At 46.6% G+C, this 23,362-nt stretch overlaps 1 protein-coding gene across 1 annotated transcript; it reads left to right on the top strand.

Annotated features, from left to right (window-relative positions):
• Window positions 1–21,502, top strand: LOC134993497 (oocyte zinc finger protein XlCOF6.1-like; the record flags this gene model as incomplete). Its single annotated transcript, XM_063950877.1, has 2 exons — window positions 1–136; window positions 17,624–21,502. Coding segments are annotated over 2 exons (1,227 nt in total), but the record flags the coding sequence as incomplete, so codon positions are not given.
• Between the last annotated feature and the right edge of the window lie 1,860 nt (window positions 21,503–23,362).

Here is a 23,362-nt window from a genome sequence, read left to right as displayed (position 1 = left end):
GCAGAAGATATAGAGGGAGAAGAAGAGACGTATGTGACTGATATAAAGGCAGAAGATATAGAGGGAGAAGAAGAGACGTATGTGAGGGGTGATCAGCAGTGTAAGGAGGAGGAGATACCTACAGATATCAGCACAGGTGAGTAATAAACACTTATTACAGAACAGAGTCACAGATTCTCCTTTCTCAGTCCCTACAGCAATCTCTTATCCTACACACTCCTCTCTCAGAACAAATTAGGGAACTTTATTTGCCCAGTGTGGATTCAGGAGCCATCAGCCCTATAATACTCCTGCTCTCCCCCTCAAATCATGTCACTGTGTGTTACCAGCCCAGAGATCTGACCAGTCTCCTCCCCACACTCTCTGGTGTATCTCATACATCAGGAGACATCAGCCCCTATTATACTCCTGCTCTCCCCTTCACATCATGTCACTGTGTGTTACCAGCCCAGAGATCTGACCAGTCTCCTCCCCACACTCTCTCTGGTGTATCTCATATATCAGGAGCCATCAGCCCCTATTATACTCCTGCTCTCCTACTCACATCATGTCACTGTGTGTTACCAGCCCAGAGATCTGACCAGTCTCCTCCCCACACTCTCTGGTGTATCTCATACATCAGGAGCCATCAGCCCCTATTATACTCCTGTCCTCCCCCTCACATCATGTCACTGTGTGTTACCAGCCCAGAGATCTGACCAGTCTCCTCCCCACACTCTCTGGTGTATCTCATACATCAGGAGACATCAGCCCCTATTATACTCCTGCTCTCCTCCTCACATCATGTCACTGTGTGTTACCAGCCCAGAGATCTGACCAGTCTCCTCCCCACTCTCTCTGGTGTATCTCATATATCAGGAGACATCAGCCCCTATTATACTCCTGCTCTCCTCCTCACATCATGTCACTGTGTGTTACCAGCCCAGAAATCTGACCAGTCTCTTCCCGATATTCTCTGGTGTATCTCATACATCAGGAGACATCAGCACCTATTATATTCCTGCTCTCCCACTCACATCATGTCACTGTGTTACCAGCCCAGAGATCTGACCAGTCTCCTCCTCACACTCTCTGGTGTATCTCATACATCAGGAGCCATCAGCCCCTATTATATTCCTGCTCTCCCACTCACATCATGTCACTGTGTTACCCGCCCAGAGATCTGACCAGTCTCCTCCCCACACTCTCGGTTGTATCTCATACATCAGGAGCCATCAGCCCCTATTATACTCCTGCTCTCCCCTCACATCATGTCATTGTGTGTTACCAGCCCAGAGATCTGACCAGTCTCCTCCCCACACTCTCTGGTGTATCTCATACATCAGGAGACATCAGCCCCTATTATACTCCTGCTCTCCCCCTTACATCATGTCACTGTGTGTTACCAGCCCAGAGATCTGACGAGTCTCCTCCTCACAATCTCTGGTGTATCTCATACATCAGGAGCCATCAGCCCCTATTATACTCCTGCTCTCCCCTCACATCATGTCACTGTGTGTTACCAGCCCAGAAATCTGACCAGTCTCTTCCCGATATTCTCTGGTGTATCTCATACATCAGGAGACATCAGCACCTATTATACTCCTGCTCTCCCCCTCACATCATGTCACTGTGTGTTACCAGCCCAGAGATCTGACCAGTCTCCTCCCCACACTCTCTGGTGTATCTCATACATCAGGAGCCATCAGCCCCTATTATACTCCTGCTCTCCCCTCACATCATGTCATTGTGTGTTACCAGCCCAGAGATCTGACCAGTCTCCTCCCCACACTCTCTGGTGTATCTCATACATCAGGAGACATCAGCCCCTATTATACTCCTGCTCTCCCCCTTACATCATGTCACTGTGTGTTACCAGCCCAGAGATCTGACGAGTCTCCTCCTCACACTCTCTGGTGTATCTCATACATCAGGAGCCATCAGCCCCTATTATATTCCTGCTCTCCTCCCTACATCATGTCACTGTGTGTTACCATCCCAGAGATCTGACCAGTCTCCTCCCCACACTCTCTGGTGTATCTCATCCATCAGGAGCCATCAGCACCTATTATACTCCTGCTCTCCCACTCACATCATGTCACTGTGTTACCAGCCCAGAGATCTGACCAGTCTCCTCCCCACACTCTCGGTTGTATCTCATAAATCAGGAGCCATCAGCCCCTATTATACTCCTGCTCTCCCCCTCACATCATGTCACTATGTGTTACCAGCTCAGAGATCTGACCAGTCTCCTCCCCACACTCTCTGGTGTATCTCATACATCAGGAGCCATCAGCCCCTATTATACTCCTGCTCTCCCCCTCACATCATGTCACTGTGTGTTACCAGCCCAGAGATCTGACCAGTCTCTTCCCCATATTCTCTGGTGTATCTCATACATCAGGAGCCATCAGCCCCTATTATACTCCTGCTCTCCCCCTCACATCATGTCACTGTGTGTTACCAGCCCAGAGATCTGACCAGTCTCTTCCCCATATTCTCTGGTGTATCTCATACATCAGGAGCCATCAGCCCCTATTATACTCCTGCTCTCCTCCTCACATCATGTCACTGTGTGTTACCAGCCCAGAGATCTGACCAGTCTCCTCCCCAAACTCTCTGGTGTATCTCATACATCAGGAGCCATCAGCCCCTATTTTCTGCTGCGGGGTACACTGGGCTCCACAAGGATTGGACAATGGGGTGTAGTTCAGGATATTGATCCGAGGCACCAGCAGCTCAAAGCTTTGACTGTTCCTAAGATGCACAGCGCCGCCTCCTCTATCACCCCGCCTCCTGCAGAGCAGCTCAGTTTGTAAGTTGGTGCTGCAATAGCAGGTAGCCAACAGCGAGGGCTCCTCCTGGCACCCCTCAGAAAAGCTTTTTTTTGAGAAGAAAAGTGAAGACTTCAAGGGCTGCACAGTGTTAGATGTCAGGAGACATTCTCTGCTGCAGCTCCTTCTCTCCCCAGCGGCGCTGTACACTACCGTGTCCTGGTTGCCGGGTGACTACAGCAGGGGGCTCCGGTTTTCTTCTTGTCAGGCACACACGGCTGGGGCTCTCCGGGATCGCGTGGCCGTGCTTTGGGAGGTGGTAAGTGGGTCTCGTTCGCGGGACCCGTTCTTTATCGCAATCCGGCGCGGTCCGTGAGAGGCGGCCCGCGCACGCCGGTGGTGGACACTGTGGCAGTACAGGCGATCCCAGGTCAGGTTTTCTCTAAAAGCCATTTTATTAGCAACCCGCAGAACCCAGTGATTTTGCCAGCAGAGGGGATAAGGCTTAGACCTGGAGCCCCTCCCCCAGCCCCAGGGCGCCATTTACAGTAAATGTTCCCGCCCTGGAGCTGCATATCTGTCTCTCCCTCACTCCCTGGCAGTGTTACGGCGCTCTCAGCTCACTGTTCCTGGGACTGCTTGGGCAAATCCTCCTGTGTAAAGCCGCCTGGTTGTCAGCGCTGTGACTTTACATGACACTTAAGTATTCTACATGTCTTTTAGACAGTGATAGTTAAGAAAAAGTGCATTTAGTCAGGGTTATTTAGTACAAGTATCCTGTGATATACATCCAGTATAGTACTGTGCAGTGTTATATCTATTGATCACATAGCTATGTAAGATAGTCCAGTGCAGTATTATTGTTTGTAATAACCTCTGCATTGTACAGACTGTGACTATATGTGTATGCACTGTCCTACTGGGTGACTTCCATTTCGTGTCTCTCACTCAGCTTGCTGTCCCTATATTCTGTAACCTGTGGTGGCTTGGTGCGTCAGGTTATTAGATTATAATATATGGTATTCACAATATATACATTCGTTGTATTTTCTCTGTGATTCTAGTCACCGTATCTCTCCTGAATCCCTGTCGGTGCTGACTACACTGCGCAGGGGTTTGGGCTAGAGGTATTGTGCTGCTGATATATTGTACTGTGTTACCTTATACTGCACGTTATATAACATGTCTGCTGATGAGGGTAACGGTTCTGTGGCGGAACACGCTGCCAGTGGTGCTGAAGCCACAGATACCTTTGAGGAAAATATAGCAGCCGAGGGCTCTGGTTCAGGGGGTTCCTTGCCCCCCAGTGGTACTGTGGCAACGGGGGTACACAAAGTACCCCTTTATGCCAGCCTTTATGAGGTAAATGCTGCCCAGGCACACACCCCCCCCCCCCCAGCACCCTGCGGTGGTGGTAAGTGTGGAGCATGGCGCGCACAGTGCTTCCGTCGCTGTGCGGTACCTCAGAATGCCGTCACTGGAGAAGATGTCTTCTTTTCTTCTACTCACCTGTCTTCTGACTTCTGGCTCTGGAAGGGGGTGACGGCCGGCTGCGGGAGTGAGCATCCGTGCGTACCCGGCGATCAGCACCCTCAGGTAGGTGACCTGGTGGCCAGAAACAGGGCCCCGGAACTCACAGAAGTGGGACCTGAATCTCTCCCCTAAGTCCCATGATGCAGGGAGCCTGTTACCAGCAGCTTCCCTGAACATAAAAAACCTAACAAAGTCTTTTCAGAGAAACTCAGTAGAGCTCCCCTAGTGTGTGACCAGTCTGCCTGGGCACAGAATCTAACTGAAATCTGGAGGAGGGATATAGAGGGAGGAGCCAGTTCACGCCCCTTAAAAGTCTTCAAGTGCCATGTCTCCAGTGGATCCCGTCTGTACCCCATGGTTCTTTGAGTGACCCCAGCATCCTCTACGGACTAAGAGAAAATCCTATTGAAATCCTATTATATTATTCATTGTATAAGCGTTTCATATTAGAGCGTGTTATTTTTCATACTGAACGCGGAGTGTACCTCTACAGGCTTCCCTATAGGTCTGTCCCCTATAGATCCCGTGTGTAAGGGGGTCTGTGTGTGTGCGGGTGTACACTTGTGTAACATGTCAGCTTCCCTATAGGTCTGTCCCCTATAGATCCCGTGTGTAAGGGGGTCTGTGTGTGTGCGGGTGTACACTTGTGTAACATGTCAGCTTCCCTATAGGTCTGTCCCCTATAGATCCTGTGTGTAAGGGGGTCTGTGTGTGTGCGGGTGTACACTTGTGTAACATGTCAGCTTCCCTATAGGTCTGTCCCCTATAGATCCCGTGTGTAAGGGGGTCTGTGTGTGTGCGGGTGTACACTTGTGTAACATGTCAGCTTCCCTATAGGTCTGTCCCCTATAAATCCCGTGTGTAAGGGGGTCTGTGTGTGTGCGGGTGTACACTTGTGTAACATGTCAGCTTCCCTATAGGTCTGTCCCCTATAGATCCCGTGTGTAAGGGGGTCTGTGTGTGTGTGTGTGTGTGTGTGGGTGTACACTTGTGTAACATGTCAGCTTCCCTATAGGTCTGTCCCCTATAGATCCCGTGTGTAAGGGGGTCTGTGTGTGTGCGGGTGTACACTTGTGTAACATGTCAGCTTCCCTATAGGTCTGTCCCCTATAGATCCCGTGTGTAAGGGGGTCTGTGTGTGTAAGGGTGTACACTTGTGTAACATGTCAGAAAGGGGGAGGAGTCCTCTCCGGAGGAACCTATAATGGATGCACCTGAGGGGGGTGTAATGGCTCTTCCATCACAGAGGGAGCCTGATTGGGTGAGAAAGTTGCAATGTAATATTTCCATGTTGGCACTATGTCCTCAGACTCAGAGAAACAGACTGTGTATTGGAGACAGTCTGTGGCGGATGCTTTATTTACTGATGCCTCCGGGGCCTCTAACGATTCCCAGAAAAGGTCCCTTGCACAAATTATGAAGGGGGACACTGACACTGGGGAATTGAGAGGGGTAGAGCCCAAATTGTCCAAAAGCATACAATGTATGATTGTTGCTATAACAAAGGTGCTGGAATTTCCTGACTGTACCCACACCTGAGGAAAATGATTATTTTAGAATAAATAAGAAACAGGAGATAACTTTTCCTCCGTCTAAGGATCTGAACAATTTCTTGGAGGGCGCCTGGGCTAACCCTGAGAAGAAATGTACTATTCCTAAGAGGTTACGGGTTGCGTACCCTTTTCCTGAGGACGACAGACGTAAGTGGGTGACGTCCCCAGTGGTAGACACCTCAGTTTCTAGACTGTCTAAGTAAATGACTGCCTGCCCCAGGGTCAGCTTCATTAAAAGATCCGGCTGACCGAAAGTTAGAGACCACTCTTAAATCGATTTATACTGCTAATGGTACATTGCTCAGGCCCGCCATCGCAGGGGCGTGGGTGGGTAACGCGGTAGAAAAATGGGCAGACAATTTAATGGTTAACATTGATACTGTGGATAGGGACGAGGTACTCATTACCCTCGGCCACATCAAGGATGCGGCTGGTTATTTGGTAGAAGCCATGAAGGATGTGGGGCTGCTCGGTTCCAGAGCCACAGCTATGGCCATTTCAGGTCGCAGGGCTTTATGGGTCCGCCACTGGCATGCTGATGCGGAATGGAAAAGGAATGTTGAGACTCTCCCTTATAACGGGGAAGCCTTTTTTGGAGACAAGTTAGATGCTATGATTTCCACTACTACTTCAGGAAAATCTGCATTTTTGCCTTCCGCATACGTCCCCCCTAAGAAGCCGTATCATTCTCACACCATGCAGTCCTTTCGGCCCAACAAGTACAGAAAAACAAAAGGTAACCCCTTCTTTGCTGGAAGGGGTCGAAGTAGAGGCAGGAGGCCTGCTACCCCTGCTAGTTCCCAGGAATAAAAACCAGCAGCTGCCGCTGCATGACGCTGGGGCTCCTATACGGGAGTCCGATCGGGTGGGGGCGCGCTTACTATTTTTCAGCCAGGTCTGGAAGCGTTCCAACCTGGATCCTTGGGTATTACAAATCGTGTCCCAGGGGTACAGGTTGGAATTTCAAGATCTTCCCCCCTGAGGATTTTTCAAATCAGCCTTACCAGCTTCTGTACCAGACTGGACAAAAGTGTTGACCGCAATACAAAAATTATGTCACGACAAGGTAATTTCTTTGGTTCCGGAAGTACAAAGAGGAAAAGTGTTTTATTCCAGCCTCTTTGTGGTACCGAAGCCGGATGGCTCGGTTAGACCAATTCTGAACCTAATATGTACTTAAAACGATTCAAGTTCAAGATGGAATCCCTCAGAGCGGTGATCTCCAGCTTGGAGGAAGGAGAGTTTCTGGTGTTGGTGGACATCAAGGATGCTTACCTGCATGTTCCCATTTATCCTCCGCATCAACCATATCTGAGGTTTGCAGTGCAGGACTGCCATTACCAGTTCCAGCCGTTACCCTTCGGGCTCTCCACGGCCCCGAGGGTGTTCACCAAAGTGATGGCAGAAATAATGGTACTCCTTCGCCGGAGGGGTGTCAAGATAATTCCTTACCTGGACGATCTCCTTATAAAAGCAAGATCCAGGGAGGAGTTAATATAGGACATTGCTCTGTCCCTTTCAATGCTTCAACAACACGGATATATTTTAAACCTTCCGAAATCCCAATTGGAACCGACAAGAAGATTATCATTTTTGGGAATGATACTGGACATAGAAGTACAGAGAGTTTTTCTTCCTGTGGAAAAAGCTCAGGAGATACAGGCGATGGTGAGACTAATCCTGAAACCAACACGGGTGACGGTTCATCAATGTATTCGCCTGCTGGGAAAGATGGTGGCGGCCTACGAGGCTCTTCAATTTGGCCGGTTCCATGGTGTTCCAGTGAGACCTATTTGACCAGTGGTCCGGATCGCATCTGCACATGCATCAGAAGATAATCTTGTCAGCAAAGACCAGGATTTCACTCCTGTGGTGGCTGCAAACATCTCACCTATTAGAAGGACGCATGTTCGGGATCCAAACCTGGGTCCTTGTGACCACGGATGCAAATCTCCGCGGGTGGGGAGCAGTCACGCAAGGACACAGCTTCCAAGGAAGATGGTCAAGTCAAGAAATGGTTCTTCACATAAACATTCTGGAGTTACGAGCCGTGTACAACTGCCTTCAACAAGCAACGCAGCCAGTTGGACAGTGTGACAACAGTGGCTCACATAAACCGCCAGGGAGGAACAAAAAGCAGAGCGGCAATGGCAGAGGTGACCAGAATCCTCCTCTGGGCAGAAAGACATGCCAAAGCTCTGTCAGCAATCTTCATTCCGGGAGTGGACAACTGGGAAGCAGACTGCCTCAGCAGACACGATCTCCATCCAGGAGAATGGGGCCTTCACCAAAAAGTCTTTGCAGAAGTGTCAAGTCGTTCGGGCGTTCCTCAAGTAGACATGATGGCATCTCGTCTCAGCAAGAAGCTTCCGACGTACTGTTCCAGGTCGAGGGACCCACAAGCAGTGGCTGTGGATGCACTGGTGACTCAGTGGCTGTTCCAGTCAGTGTATCTGTTCCCTCCACTTCCTCTAATACCAAGAGTTCTACAGTTAATCAGAAGAACAAGGGTTCGGGCAATTCTCATTGCTCCAGACTGGCCAAGGAGGGCTTGGTATCCGGATCTTCAGGAGTTGATCTTAGAGGACCCTTGGCCTCTACCTCTTTGAGAGGACCTGCTTCAGCAGGGGCCGTTAGTTTATCAAGACTTACCGCTGCTACGTTTGATGGCATGGCTGTTGAACGACAGATCCTAGCCCGTAAGGGTATTACCAATGCTGTCATTCCGACTCTTATCCTGGCCAGGATAGGGGTAATGTCCAAGTATTACCATCGTATTTGGAGAAAATATGTCTCTTGGTGTGAAGCCAGGAAATCTCCTGCGGTGGAGTTTAAATTAGGACGTTTCCTCCTATTTCTTCAGGCAGGTGTGGATGCTGGCTTGAGATTGGGGTCTATCAAGGTTCAAATTTCAGCTTTGTCCATTTTCTTTCAGAAACAATTGGCTTCACTTCCTGAAGTTCAGACGTTCGTGAAAGGGGTTCTGCGCATCCAACCTCCTTTTGTGCCTCCTGCGGCACCTTGGGATCTTAATGTGGTGTTGCAGTTCCTTAAATCGGACTGGTTTGAGCCTCTACAAGAGGTGGAGTTGAAGTTTCTCACTTGGAAAGTGGTTATGCTGCTGGCCTTGGCATCAGGCAGACGTGTGTCTGAATTAGCGGCTCTGTCTCACAAGATCCCTTATCTCGTTTTTCATGAGGATAGAGCTGAGCTACGCACACGTCAGCAATTTCTTCCTAAGGTTGTGTCTTCTTTCCATATTGACCAACCTGTGGTAGTGCCAGTGGCTTCTGGCACTTCAGCCTTTTCCAAATCCTTAGATGTCGTCAGGGCTCTCAGGATTTGTGTGTCACGGACGGTTCCGTTTAGGTAAACGGAGGCTTTGTTTGTTCTTTATGACCCCAAAAAGATTGGTTATCCTGCTTCTAAGCAGACTGTTGCTCGCTGGATCAGAGGTACGATTCAGCACGCTCATTCAAAGGCAGGCTTGCCAATACCGACTTCGGTAAAGGCCCACTCTACGAGGAAAGTGGGTTCGTCCTGGGCGGCTGCCCGGGGTGTCTCGGCTTTGTAGATTTGCCGAGCGGCTACTTGGTCAGGTGCAAACACGTTTGCTAAATTTTACAAGTTTGACACCTTGGCGTCGGACGACCTTCAGTTTGGTCAGTCAGTGTTGCATGAACATTAGCACTCTCCCGCCCGTACTGGGAGCTTTGGTACATCCCCATGGTACTGAATTGGACCCCAGCATCTTCTAGGACATAAGAGAAAACAGGATTTTAATACCTACTGGTAAATCCTTTTCTCATAGTCCGTAGAGGATGCTGGGCACCCACCCTGTGCTATTTTATCCTGCATACTCGTGTTATTATTATTATTCTTTACACAATTCTCATGTGTTTTGATTGGTTACAGCGGTTGGCTGTTACGTTGTACATGCACGTTGGCATGGGTTGTGTTATGGCAGTGTTTGGCGGCATATCTGTAGAGTGTGGGCTGGTATGAATCTCGCCCTAGTTTAATATTACTCTTCTCTCGAAGTTGTCCGTCTCCTCGGGCACAGTTCCTATACTGAGGTCTGGAGGAGGTGCATAGAGGGAGGAGCCAGCTCACACTAGTTAAAAAGTCTTAAAGTGCCGAAGGCTCCTGCGGAACCGTCTATACCCCATGTTACTAAATTGGACTCCAGCATCCTCTACGGACTACGAGAAAAGGATTTACCGGTACTATAGGTATTAAAATCCTGTTTTTAAAAAATATATATATATATCAACAGCAAGAGATTAAAGGAGAGTATAGACCAGTGTTTCCCAACCACGGTCCTCAAGGGGGTGTAGTACGGCTGACCGGCGGTCTCCTGACCGCCGGTCAGCTTACCGACGCCGGGATCCCGGCAGCATACCGACGCCGGGATCCCGGCGGGGAGGAGCGAGTGCAGCAAGCCCTTTGCGGGCTCGCTGCGCTCACCACGCTGCGCTCACCACGCTGCGGGCTTGGTGGCGACCTGCGGTCGCCACGGGTTCTATTCCCACTCTATGGGTGCCGTGGACACCCCCGAGTGGAAATAGTCCCTGTTGGTCAGCATGCCAACCATCGGTTTAATGACCCGTCGGGCTGCTAGAGGAGGTCATGTGACTGTCGGTCAGCTGACCGGCGGTCACATGAATACCACCCCCTCAAGGCACACTAACAGTCCTGGTTTTAGTGACATCCAGACTTGAACACAGGTGACTTAATTAGTACTTCAGTTATTTTGATTTAACCATGTGTGCTGATGCTTGGATATCACTAAAACCTGCACTGTTGGTGTGCCTTGAGGACCGCGTTTGGGAATGCCTGATATAGACCCTTTAAAAGACAAATTGGGAGTCTTAATCAAAAATGATAATGACATAGCGGACAAACTAAATGTAGTTTTTTTCCAACTGTATGTACAAGAGAAGATCAAATGCTGGGACTAACACACAATCTCAACAAAGATAATGTCCCACTGCTAAGTGCTTATTTATGTGAGGAGGTAGTCTGTGACCGATTAATAAATGTAAAGATTAATAAGTCACCGGGTCCCGATGGAATTCACCCAAGGGTTCTTATGGAGCTGCACTCTGAACTTGCAAGACCGCTATTTTTGATCTTTAAAGATTCAGTTATATCAGATATGGTTCCCAAAGACTGGCGTATAGCGGAAGTAGTGCCAATATTCTAAAAGGGGAGTAAAGCTGAACCGGGTTATTATAGACCAGTTAGTCTTACATCTATAGATCCCTAAGAAGGGTCTTGGTTGCTTTTCCATTCCCAGAGGATGAAAAAATGAAATGGGAGTCTCCACCTATAGTGGACATCTCTGTTTCCAGGCTGTCAAAATAACTTGTTATACCAGTCCCGGGAACTACCACGTTGAAGGACCCGGCTGATCGCAAGGTGGATGCTACGCTCAAATCCATATATACGGCTTCAGGGGCTATACTGCGGTCTACTACTGCCTGTGCATGGATTTCTAAAGCTATAGCCAGATGGTCAATCACTCTGCAGGAGGACTTGACTACGATGGATAAAGGTGACGTTGATTTATTCTTACGTAACATTCAGGATTCTGCAGGGTTCAGGGTAGATTCCATGAAGGACCTGGGTTCCATGGCTGCGGGGATCTCCTCCATGTCCGTCTCGGCTCGAAGGGGTCTCTGGCTGCGTTAATGGATGGCGGACGCGGAATCCAGGAAAAGCGTTGAGGGCCTACCCTACACAGGTCAGGCTTTATTTGGGGAGGCGCTGGATGCGTGGATTTCCACGGCTACTACGGGTAAGTCTCCTTTTCTCCCCTCAGCTGCACCGGCTACGAAGAAGCCTTTTACACCAGCCACGTCGCAGTTCTTTCGGCCCGCGAGGCCTAGAAAGAACAAGCCTTCTCACACCTTCAGAGGTGGTCGTGCTAACGGAAAAAAGCCTGCTCCCGCAGGTTCCCAAGACCAGAAGCCTGCTTCTGGTACCCACAAGTACTGGAGCTAAGGGCCGTGTACAACCGCCTTCTTCAAGCAGCACACCTTCTACAGGATTGAGCTGTTCAGGTGCAGTCGGACAACGTGACCACAGTGGCCTACATAAACCAACAAGGCAGAACGAAGAGCAGGGCTGCAATGTCGGAGGTGTCAAGAATCCTCTGGGCACAAAGGCACGCAGTGGCGATGTCAGCAATCTTCATTCTGGGATTAGAAAGCTGGGAAGCAGACTTCTTCAGCAGACACTATCGCCATCCAGGAGAGTGGGGCCTCCACCAGGAGGTGTTCGAGGAGGTAACTGGTTGGTGGGGTGGTTCCTCACATAGACACGATGACCTCCAGTCTCAACAAGAAGCTGCGGAGGTACTGTTCCAGGTCGAGAGACACGCAGGCAGTGGCGGTGGACGCACTGGTTCACGTCAGTGTATGTGTTCCCTCCACTTACTCTGATTCCAAGAGTTCTTCAACTTGTAAGAAGAACAAAGGTTCTGGCAATCCTCATTGCTCCGGACTGGCCAAGGAGGGCTTGGTACGCAGATTTGCTGGATCTTCTGCAATATCCACGTCCCTTACCTCTTCGGGAGGATCTGCTGCTGCAGGGGCTGTTCGCTTATCAAGACTTACCACGGCTACGTTTGATGGCATGGCGGTTGAGCACCAGACCTTAGCTCGGAAGGGTATCCCAAGCGAGGTGATTCCTACCCTGATACAGGCTAGGAAGGGGGTAACGTCTAAATATTACCATTGAATTTGGAAAAAATGTGTGTCTTGGGGTGAATCCAAGAATGTACTGTGGTGGAGTTTCAGCTTGGATGTTTGCTCCTTTTCCTGCAAGCAGGTGTGGATATGGGCCTGAAAATGGGCTCCATCAAGGTTCAGATCTCAGCTTTATCCATTTTCTTCCAAAAGCAATTGGCTGTCCTTCCTGATGTTCAGACCTTTTTGAAAGGGGTTCTGCACATCCAGCCTCCCTTTGTGGAGCCAATGGCACCCTGGGATCTTGATGTGGTATTACAGTTCCTGCAATCGGATTGGTTTGCGCCTCTACAGGAGGCTGAAATCAAGTTTCTCACGTGGAAGGCGGTCACTTTGTTGGCCTTAGCTTCTGCTCAATGCGTGTCGGAATTGGGACTTTCTCCTGTAAAAGTCCCTATCTGATCTTCCATGAAGATAGGGCGGAACTCAGGACTCGTCCGCAGTTCCTGCCTAAGGTTGTATCAGCTTTTCATATCAACCAACCTATTGTGGTGCCAGTGGCTACTGACACCTCAATTGCTTCAAAGGCCTTGGATGTTGTGAGGGCTTTGAAGATTTATGTAAAGAGTACGGCTCGTCATAGGAAAACTGACTCTCTGTTTGTCTTCTATGATCTCAAGAAAATTGGGTGTCCTGCTTCTAAGCAGTCAATTTCATGCTGGATCAGGTTCACCATCCAGCATGCATATTTTACGGCAGGATTGCCATGTCCAAAATCTGTAAAGGTCCACTCTACTCGTAAGGTGGACTCTTCCTGGGTGGCTGCCCGGGGTGTATCGGCTATATAGCTTTGCTGAGCAGCTACTTGGTCTGGGTCGGACACGTTTGCAAAGTTTTACAAGTTCGATACCTTGGCCTCTGATGACCTCAAGTTTGGTCAAGCAGTTTTGCAGGAGCCTTCGCGCTCTCCCTGCTGTTCAGGGAGCTTTGGTACATCCCCATGGTACTTATATGGACCCCAGTATCCTCCTAGGACGTAAGAGAAAATAGGATTTTAATTACCTACTGGTAAATCCTTTTCTCGTAATCCGTAGAGGATGCTGGGCGCCCGCCCAGCGCTTTGTTTTCCTGCTTTGGTTTTATAGTTCAGTACTGCCTGGTTCCTAGGTAAGTTCTGCGTTATTTACTGTTTCAGCTGTTGCTGAGATTTCCGGCATGTTGGCCGGATTTGCCTGTTGTGTGAGCTGGTATGAATCTCACCATTATCTGTGTATTTCCTTCTCTCGAAGTATGTAGTCTCCTCGGGCACAGTTTCTAGAGTCTGGTAGGAGGGGCATAGAGGGAGGAGCCAGCCCACACTATTAAACTCTTAAAGTGCTCATGGCTGCTAGTGGACCCGTCTATACCCCCATGGTACTAATATGGACCAGCATCCTCTACGGACTACGAGAAAATGATTTACCGGTAGGTAATTAAAATCCTATTTTTTAAACCTTAGATACTATGTTGCTATGTAATACAGAAGGAAACTATAGGTCAGTAAGGCAATACAGTAGGAATCTATAGGTCAGTAAGACAAAACAGTAGGAAACAGTAGGTCAGTAAGACAATACAGAAGGAAACTATAGGTCAGTAAGACAATACAGTAGGAAACTATAGGTCAGTAAGGCAATACAGTAGGAAACTATAGGTCAGTAAGACAATACAGTAGAAAACTATAGGTCAGTAAGACAATATAGTGGGAAACTATAGGTCAGTAAGACAATACAATAGGAAACTATAGGTCAGTAAGACAATACAATAGGAAACAGTAGGTCAGTTAGACAATACAGTAGGAAACTATAGGTCAGTTAGACAATACAGTAAGATACTATAGGTCAGTAAGACAATACAGTAGGAAACTGCAGGTCAGTAAGACAATACAGTAGAAAACTGTAGGCCAGTAAGACAATATATTGGGAAACTATAGGTCATTAAGACAATACAAAAGGAAGCTATAGGTCAGTAAGACAATACAAAAGGAATCTATAGGTCAGTAAGACAAAACAGTAGGAAACAGTAGGTCAGTAAGACAATACAGTAGGAAACTGCAGGTCAGTAAGACAATACAGTAGGAAACTATAGGTCAGTAAGACAATATAGTGGGAAACTGTAGGTCAGTAAGACAATACAGTAAGAAACTATAGGTCAGTAAGACAATACAGAAGGAAACTATAGGTCATTAAGACAATACAAAAGGAAACTGTAGGTCAGTAAGACAATACATTAATACCCCTTTCACATCGCACTAAAAACCCGGTATCGACACGGCATATTGCCGTGTCCAATCGGGTCAGTGTGTGATGTGAAAGGTCCTTTTCTGAATTAGCGGATCGCCTGACCCGATAATTCAACCCGGTAAAAAAGAAGGGTTATTACCGGGTTGATTACCAGATCAGGTGCAGTGTGAATGGGAGCCGTTCCAATGCGACACGGCTCCCATTCACAGCATAGGCGGCGCAGGAGATGAGCTCATCTCCCGGCACCGCCTTCACCCCCGCCCCTGCTGCTGCTGCACCCTCCGCTGCTATGGCAACCGACCCGGTATATTGCCGGGTCGGAAAGCCAGCAACGGAGTGCAAATGCTGGATCCCACCCGGTAAGTACACGTTTCTCTTACCGGGTAGGATCCGGCATTTGCGATCTGAAAGCCGCATAAGACACCATAGGTCAGTAAGAAACTATAGGTCAGTAAGACAATACAATAAGAAACTATAGATCAGTTAGCCAATACAGTAAACTATAGGTCAGTAAGACAATACTCTAGGAAACTATAGGTCAGTAAGACAATACAGTAGGAAACTAAAGGTCAGTAAGACAATAAAGTAAGAAACTATAGGTCAGTAAGACAATACGATAGGAAACTATAGGTCAGTAAGACAATACAGTAGGAAACATCTAAAAAGCCTTTTTAAATGAGTTCCTCCTAACACCGCACAACTGCTCAGTGCGCAGACATTTGTGCGCAAAATAAAAAACCTATGGAGAATTATCACCAATAACTTTTTGCGGCTAATTGGATAGGGAGTTTTTGCGATGAACTGAATCCCCCCCATAAAATGTTTATACATACAGTATGATGTTACATTGAGATTACCGCTGGAGGAAACTCTGCCACAATATAATTGAATGTAATTTAGCCCGTCCTCGTATGGGTGAAATATATAAATATATTCTTACTGAACAGGATTACCAGCACTGAATCAGTTATCACCCAATATAATATACATGCCGATGTTTAACAACAAATAGACTTGTTTGTTTATTACATTATTCACCTTTATACATTTACCTTTGTGTTTAATATATCACTGATTTATCTTACATACTTTACTGTACTTAATAAAGGTTATATATTATTTATTAGTGCACAAACAGGACAGCACTTTCTCTTCTTTGGTGTTTTATTATTGCAAAGTCCATGTCACCTCTAGTAATCCCACGTGAGCGTCCATGTCACCTCTAGTAATCCCACATGAGCGTCCGTGTCACCTCCAGTAATCCCTCATGAGCGTCCATGTCACCTCTAGTAATCCCACATGAACGTCCATGTCACCTCTAGTAATCCCACATGAGCGTCCATGTCACCTAGTAATCCCACATGAGCATCCATGTCACCTCTAGTGATCCCACATGAGTTTCCATGTCGCCTCTAGTAATCCCATGAGCGTCCATGTCACCTCTACTAATCCCACATGAGCGTCCATGTCGCCTCTAGTAAACCCACATTAGCGTCCATGTCGCCTCTAGTAATCCCACATGAGCGTCCATGTCACCTCTAGTAATCCCACATGAGCGTCCATGTCACCTCTAGTAATCCCACAGGAGCATCCATGTCACCTCTACTAATCCCACATGAGCGTCCATGTCACCTCTAGTAATCCCACATGAGCGTCCATGTCACCTCTAGTACTCCCACATGAGCGTCCATGTCACCTCTAGTAACCCCACATGAGCGTCCGTGTCAGCTGTAGTAATCCCCCATGAGCGTCTGTGTCACCTCTAGTAATCCCACATGAGCGTCTGTGTCACCTCTAGTAATCCCACATGAGCGTCCATGTCACCTCTAGTAATCCCACATGAGCGTCCGTGTCACCTCTAGTAATCCCACATGAGCGCCCATGTCACCTCCAGTAATCCCACATGAGCGTCCATGTCACCTCTAGTAATCCCACATGAGCGTACATGTCACCTCTAGTAATCCCACATGAGCATCCATGTCTCCTAGTAATCCCACATGAGCGTCCATGTCACCTCTACTAATCCCACATGACCGTCCATGTCGCCTCTAGTAATCCCACATGAGCGTCCATGTCACCTCTAGTAATCCCACATGAGCGTCCATGTCACCTCTACTAATCCCACATGAGCATCCATGTCACCTCTAGTACTCCCACATGAGCGTCCATGTCACCTCTAGTAATCCCACATGAGCGTCCATGTCAACTCTACTAATCCCACATGAGCGTCCATGTCAGCTCTACTAATCCCACATGAGCGTCCATGTCTCCTCTAGTAATCCCAAATGAGCATCCGTGTCACCTCTAGTAATCCCACATGAGCGTCCGTGTCACCTCTAGTAACCCCACATGAGCGTCCGTGTCACCTCTAGTAATCCCACATGAGCGTCCGTGTCACCTCTACTAATCCCACATGAGCGTCCATGTCACCTCTACTAATTCCACATGAGCGTCCATGTCACCTCTACTAATCCCACATGAGCGTCCATGTCACCTCTAGTAATCCCAAATGAGCATCCGTGTCACCTGTAGTAATCCCACATGAGCGTCCATGTCACCTCTAGTAATCCCATATGAGCGTCCATGTCACCTCTAGTAATCCCACATGAGCGTCCATGTCACCTCTAGTAATCCCACATGAGCGTTCAGTGTTGATCAAGCTCCAGTCTAAGCATCCTAACTTTTTTTGTTTTTTAATAAACATAAAATTAATGATTACTGGTAAAAATGTCTGTTATAGAATTATATAATGTATCCTGTAACACCCTGGGTCTTGTCTACTCATTATATTTATTAATGTATTTTATTTCCAGCAGATGGACACACAAGCAGGAATATCTCAGAAGGATATCTAATGTTATCTCTGGATTCTGAAATAACAGATAATGACAGTAGGCAGGATTCTCCAGGAGCTAACCCCATTACCCAAATTATTCATCCAGCTCTATCAGCTGATCCCTCTGATCCTGAGAAATGTTCTCCTGATCACTCTGATATTGGTGCATCTGTGACAGCTCTGAGAGTAGATACAGTGTTTCCCTGTTCTATAGATGCCATATGTTTTACACAGAACACAAACCTTATTACTAATCAGCCAGCTAAAGCAGATGAGAGGCCATTTGCATGTTCTGAGTGTGGGAAATGTTTTACATATAAATCTTATCTTGTTAGACATGAGAGAAGTCACACAGGGGAGAAGCCATATTCCTGTTCTGAGTGTAGGAAATGTTTTGCATGTAAATCAGTTCTTGTTACACATCAGAGAAGTCACATAGGTGAGATGCCATTTTCCTGTTCTGATTGTGGGAAATGTTACACACAGAAATCAGCTCTTGTTACACATCAGAGAAGTCACACAGGTGAGAAGCCATATTCCTGTTCTGAGTGTCGGAAATGTTTTGCACGGAAATCAGCTCTTGTTATACATCAGAGAAGTCACACAGATGAGAAGCCGTATTCCTGTTCTGAGTGTGGGAAATGTTTTGCACACAAATCACATTTTGTTACACATCAGAGAAGTCACACAGGTGAGAAGCCGTATTCCTGTTCTGAGTGTGGGAAATGTTTTTCATCGAAACCAGATCTTGTTAGTCATCAGAGAAGTCACACCGGTGAGAAGCCATATTCCTGTTCTGAGTGTCGGAAATGTTTTGCACGGAAATCACATCTTGTTGTACATCAGAGAAGTCACACAGGTGAGAAGCCATATTCCTGTTCTGAGTGTGGGAAATGTTTTGCACACAAATCACATCTTGTTATACATCAGAGAAGAAGTCACACAGGTGAGAAGCCATTTTCCTGTTCTGCGTGTGGGAAATGTTTTGTACGGAAATCAGATCTTGTTACACACCAGAAAAGTCACACAGGTGAGAAGCCATATTCCTGTTCTGGGTGTGGGAAATAAGCTCTTGATAGACATGAGAGAAGTCACACAGGTGAGAATCCGTATTCCTGTTCTGAGTGTGGGAAATGTTTTTCATCGAAACCAGATCTTGTTAGTCATCAGAGAAGTCACACAGGTGAGTAGCCATATTCCTGTTCTGAGTGTGGGAAATGTTTCGCACAGAAATCAGCTCTTGTTACACATCAGAGAAGTCACACAGGTGAGAAGCCGTATTCCTGTTCTGAGTGTGGGAAATGTTTTGCACTGAAATCAAATCTTGTTACACATCAGAAAAGTCACACAGGTGAGAAGGCATTTTCATGCTGTGAGAGAAATGTAACCGCTCTTGTTGAACATATTAGACATTACCCAAGTACGTAACCATTTAAATCTTCTGGAGTATAATTATCACTGTCGTGCAATGTTCCTCAAGGGGGAATCCTATCTCCTATGATTTATAAAATATACATGCTACCACTGGGTGATATAATCAGACGTCATGGCCTGGTCTACCACAGCTATGCAGATGACCTGCTTTTTGCTCCATGTACTGAGAACCTAATACCAATCCTAAATGGTTGTCTAGCTGAGCGCTAGGGGTGGATGATGCCAGTTAGCTGTGACTCAGTCTTTGTGAAACATAATAGAAGCTCACCAACAAAGGACAAGACTACAGCTTTACCAACCATCTGGATTTATGTTTTGGTGTTCAGAATTGCAAAATACTGAACGTGTGCTGAATCTTTGTGTTGTCCTGGTATGTGGATGACACAGACATCAGGTATCCGCCACATACAAATCCTCATTTTTCCATCTGTGGACCATAGCCAGAATCAAGCACTTGATTCCCTCAGAAGTTCATAGACTACTGCAATGCCATCTGCCTGGGTCACCCAGCAAAAGAATTACAGAGCTTGCAGCTAGTACAGAATGCAGCAGCCAAGCTGTTACCTAACCAGCCCGTTCCTGCCGCATAACACCCATTCTCTATTCCCTTCACTGGCTGCCTGTAAGATAACAAATCTGTTTCATAATTGGCTAACTGACCTTCGCAGCCCAACATTACATGGTCCAAGGTACTAGAAGCAGCATCTGCCTCCTTACTGCCCTGCTTGCTTGCTTGCTTCTACAGATGGACTGTTACCAGCAGTACCAAGAATCTCCTGTCATTCATTTATGGGTTGAACGTTTAGCTTTGCAGCCCTGACCATGGAACTCACTGCCTTGCACAGACCAAGAGACCACCACTCTAGAGACCTTCACAAGCAAAAGAAATCTGAAAAGTTCTTTTTCCCAACAAGTGGAAAAAAGAGTTGAGGCGCCGATATGAAAATATAATAAACAAACAAACCATGTAACAGTGTATAAGTAATGATTTATTTAAGATATAAAACTATTTGTATATATAAAGTACCGGCCGGTAGATATAAACAGATTAATACAATCCTTTAAATAGAACAATTTAAAACAAGTGCATTCCTGTATCTGAAAGGCTACACTCCAAGATATCCTTTGTAGTAAACATGTATCAAAATGCTCACAAAAAATATATATATGTATAAATGTCCAACTTCGTAATTAAAGATACACTTCCCGTCCGCTGGTGGCAGTTCCTTTATATGCAGACATATCTGGAAGTCCGTGAAGTAATTTTTAGTATAAGGTTGGTTTATGTGATACTCAGGGTGGAATATTAATTTGCTCAATGACTTGTACTGTGGAGCAGTCTCTTAATTATTGTAACCCAGAATGGGCACGCTATAGGCAGTCTTTGTATCGCTGTACAACAAGAGGGGCACTCTTATCCTTCGTGCAGATATTAGTTAACTGAGTAATGGGAAAATTAGACGGCAAGGATTTTTATTAGCAAGAGGTGTATAATCGTGTGCTCCACACTGGTCAGACTGCCGCTTCCAATTTAGGCTGCCAGCGTTATTGCAAACGCTCGTCTTTCCCACCTCTGTTACATAAACTTCTCCCTCTGCGACGTGACGCTAGACACTGTGCTGCACCCGGGCTGACCGGCAGATATTGCTTCTCAAGCAGACTGATGACTGTTACTCACGCTTTTCATTAATGTACCTCTATTTACTTCCTAAATAATACATCCCAAATGCTTAGGTCTTTTTTCTGCTGTTTATTTTGTATCTTGTGCTTTGTGTAAATGTGAATGTCTAATACCAGTTTACACAATCTGTATTGCTGCACGCCAATATGGCGGCCATTGGAACGTGTTTTCACTTCTAGTTTGCCTAACTTGTTGCAGACACTCATCTTGATAAGGAGTGCTGAGTGTTTTCAGATACAAGTTCCTGTCCATATATACCCTGTACATTATCATGTGCATTAGAGTCACCCGGGTTCCATCTGCGGTGGTTTGTTGTATGATACATCTATATGGTGCGGATACTCCTCTGTATGATTTCATAATAAAAGCTTTTGTTTGCATCTAATTATTACATTAAAGCTTTTATTTTTATTCTGTTTTATATTCCCGTCTAATTATGCCATAATGTCTAATCTCGGAGTACCAAATCAAACTAGAAAAAAGCGCTAAGCTAAAATGTGTCAGCTGTCCTAACTTCCAAGAATGCTAGTATATACCAAGTAATTCTCCTCGCCTTATTGAGGAATGCTAGTATATACCAAGTAATTCTCCTCGCCTTATTGAGGACGGCTGCTCTCAAATTAAAGGGTTGATTCCCAAAGTATTACAAAAACATAAAAAGAAATTGAAAGCGCTGTACAAAATAAAGGCTTGTTCTTACAAGTTCATTAAAAACAATATCACATGATCTATTGGATACCCCTAATCTATAAATAATTCATGTGGACCTTAAAGCAACCTCCCTACAATAACTAGTGCTGCTAACACAGTGGTTCCACTAGCAGATATATTTCTTTCTCTTCTAATTGAAGCAATGTATCATATGGTTGTGTGATACAATGTTTCTCCACAATGCACATTTATACACTCAATGACCACACTGATATACGCCGCCTCCTGAGAACTCTATGAAATCACTGTATAACTCACAGCCAAGACATATCTAGAGGAATAGGTAACACAGACATGAATCCTCCCGCTGGGGCAGCGTTGTGATGTATAAATCAGGCAATGTCTCTTGATGGTAGACACGCTGAAATTTACAAATTAAAGTCAGAATGATTAACGGTCTCCTTTGAAAAAACTGCTAATGCCAGCTGTATATGTTCTGACGGGCGTCCCCGTTTAGTACATACAGGGCAAGTGAGAGTTCTTAGTGAAGATGTGCCATATCCACAATTTAACAAGTGTCCACTGAAATACGTGTAGGTGGGAGACTGATAAAGAGGTACCTCTGTTGGAAATCACTTGAAATGTACGGTATCTCCTTATGCACATACAAGCCTCATTGGCGGACAGTGTCCCAATGTTGGAAATGCGGACACCGGCGCTGTATTAATGTGCAATGAGTCGATGGTAATGGTATAAAGGAATCAAATTCTCTTGTAGTGTATCACCTGATGGAGGAGTCTCTCCGTTGAGATTGCTGTACTGAGCCGGGTATGCAGCGGCTCGATGCAATGGGAGTACAGCTGGTGAACTATCCGTTTGATTGCGGCTATACTTCTCCGCTGTAAGCGCTGTACCAATCTGGATGGCAACGGCACAGTGTAGAGGGAAGGCAGGTTATCTAGCCGCTGGAAAAATATCCGTTGATTGCGGCTAAGCTCCAGTCAGTGTATACAACTCAAAAGGTGTCAGGAGAATATGGCAGTCAGGTGGAATCCTTCAATGGAGTACCTTAACGCGTTTCTCGGCCTGTAGCACTGGCCGTTTCATCAGAAGGAAATGAAATGAAGTATCATTACACATTAATACAGCGCCGGTGTCCGCATTTCCAACATTGGGACACTGTCCGCCAATGAGGCTTGTATGTGCATAAGGAGAGACCGTACATTTCAAGTGATTTCCAACAGAGGTACCTCTTATCAGTCTCCCACCTACACTTATTTCAGTTCATGGACGCACGGATGAATTCTATGAAGCATCAGTGCATCTTTTAATCAAGGTCTATAAGACTTTCTTTACATACATCGGTTCAGGAGATATATTGCAGTCTTATTTACTTATTCATTTATATACACTTATGTGATTTTTCACCATTATACTGTTTCAATGTTTTATTAGGCTATTTCATGTATTTTATTTTTAATAATGTGTTTATTAAAACACCATTTTATTGATAAATTTCTATATTAGACTCATTCAGCGCTCCCATTTCTTTTTTCCCACAACATTTTTGCAGTAAGTTTGCAGGCTCTGCTATCAGCTGGACGCTGGCCCGTGATGAGCGGGGGTCGCACAGGTCCTCACCGGCACTGGGAGAGGTGAAGGCTGCTTTCAAGATTACTTATGTCCACATAGGCAGGGGTCCCACTCTCAGCCTGTCATTGTCTCCAGCTGTCACCTCTGGCCTGCCCTGATCCCTACCTAGTCTCCAAGTTAGTGTGCGCCGCCACTGCTTCTCCTCCTACTCAGCGGCTGCCAGCACAGTGGCCCGCGGAAGGGGGTGGCAGTGCGCCCTCAGAGCTCGCACTCAACCAGAGCCACCCTCGCTACACCTCTGTATATATGACAATGGTTGGAAAAGAGAATTTTGTGAACCGCAATAAATGGCGCACT

This window comes from Pseudophryne corroboree, unplaced genomic scaffold (assembly GCF_028390025.1).
Source record: "Pseudophryne corroboree isolate aPseCor3 unplaced genomic scaffold, aPseCor3.hap2 scaffold_1281, whole genome shotgun sequence".
Taxonomy (NCBI): Eukaryota; Metazoa; Chordata; class Amphibia; order Anura; family Myobatrachidae; genus Pseudophryne; species Pseudophryne corroboree.
Note: the sequence above shows the minus strand (reverse complement) of the source record. Positions and strands in the feature narration are given on the sequence as shown.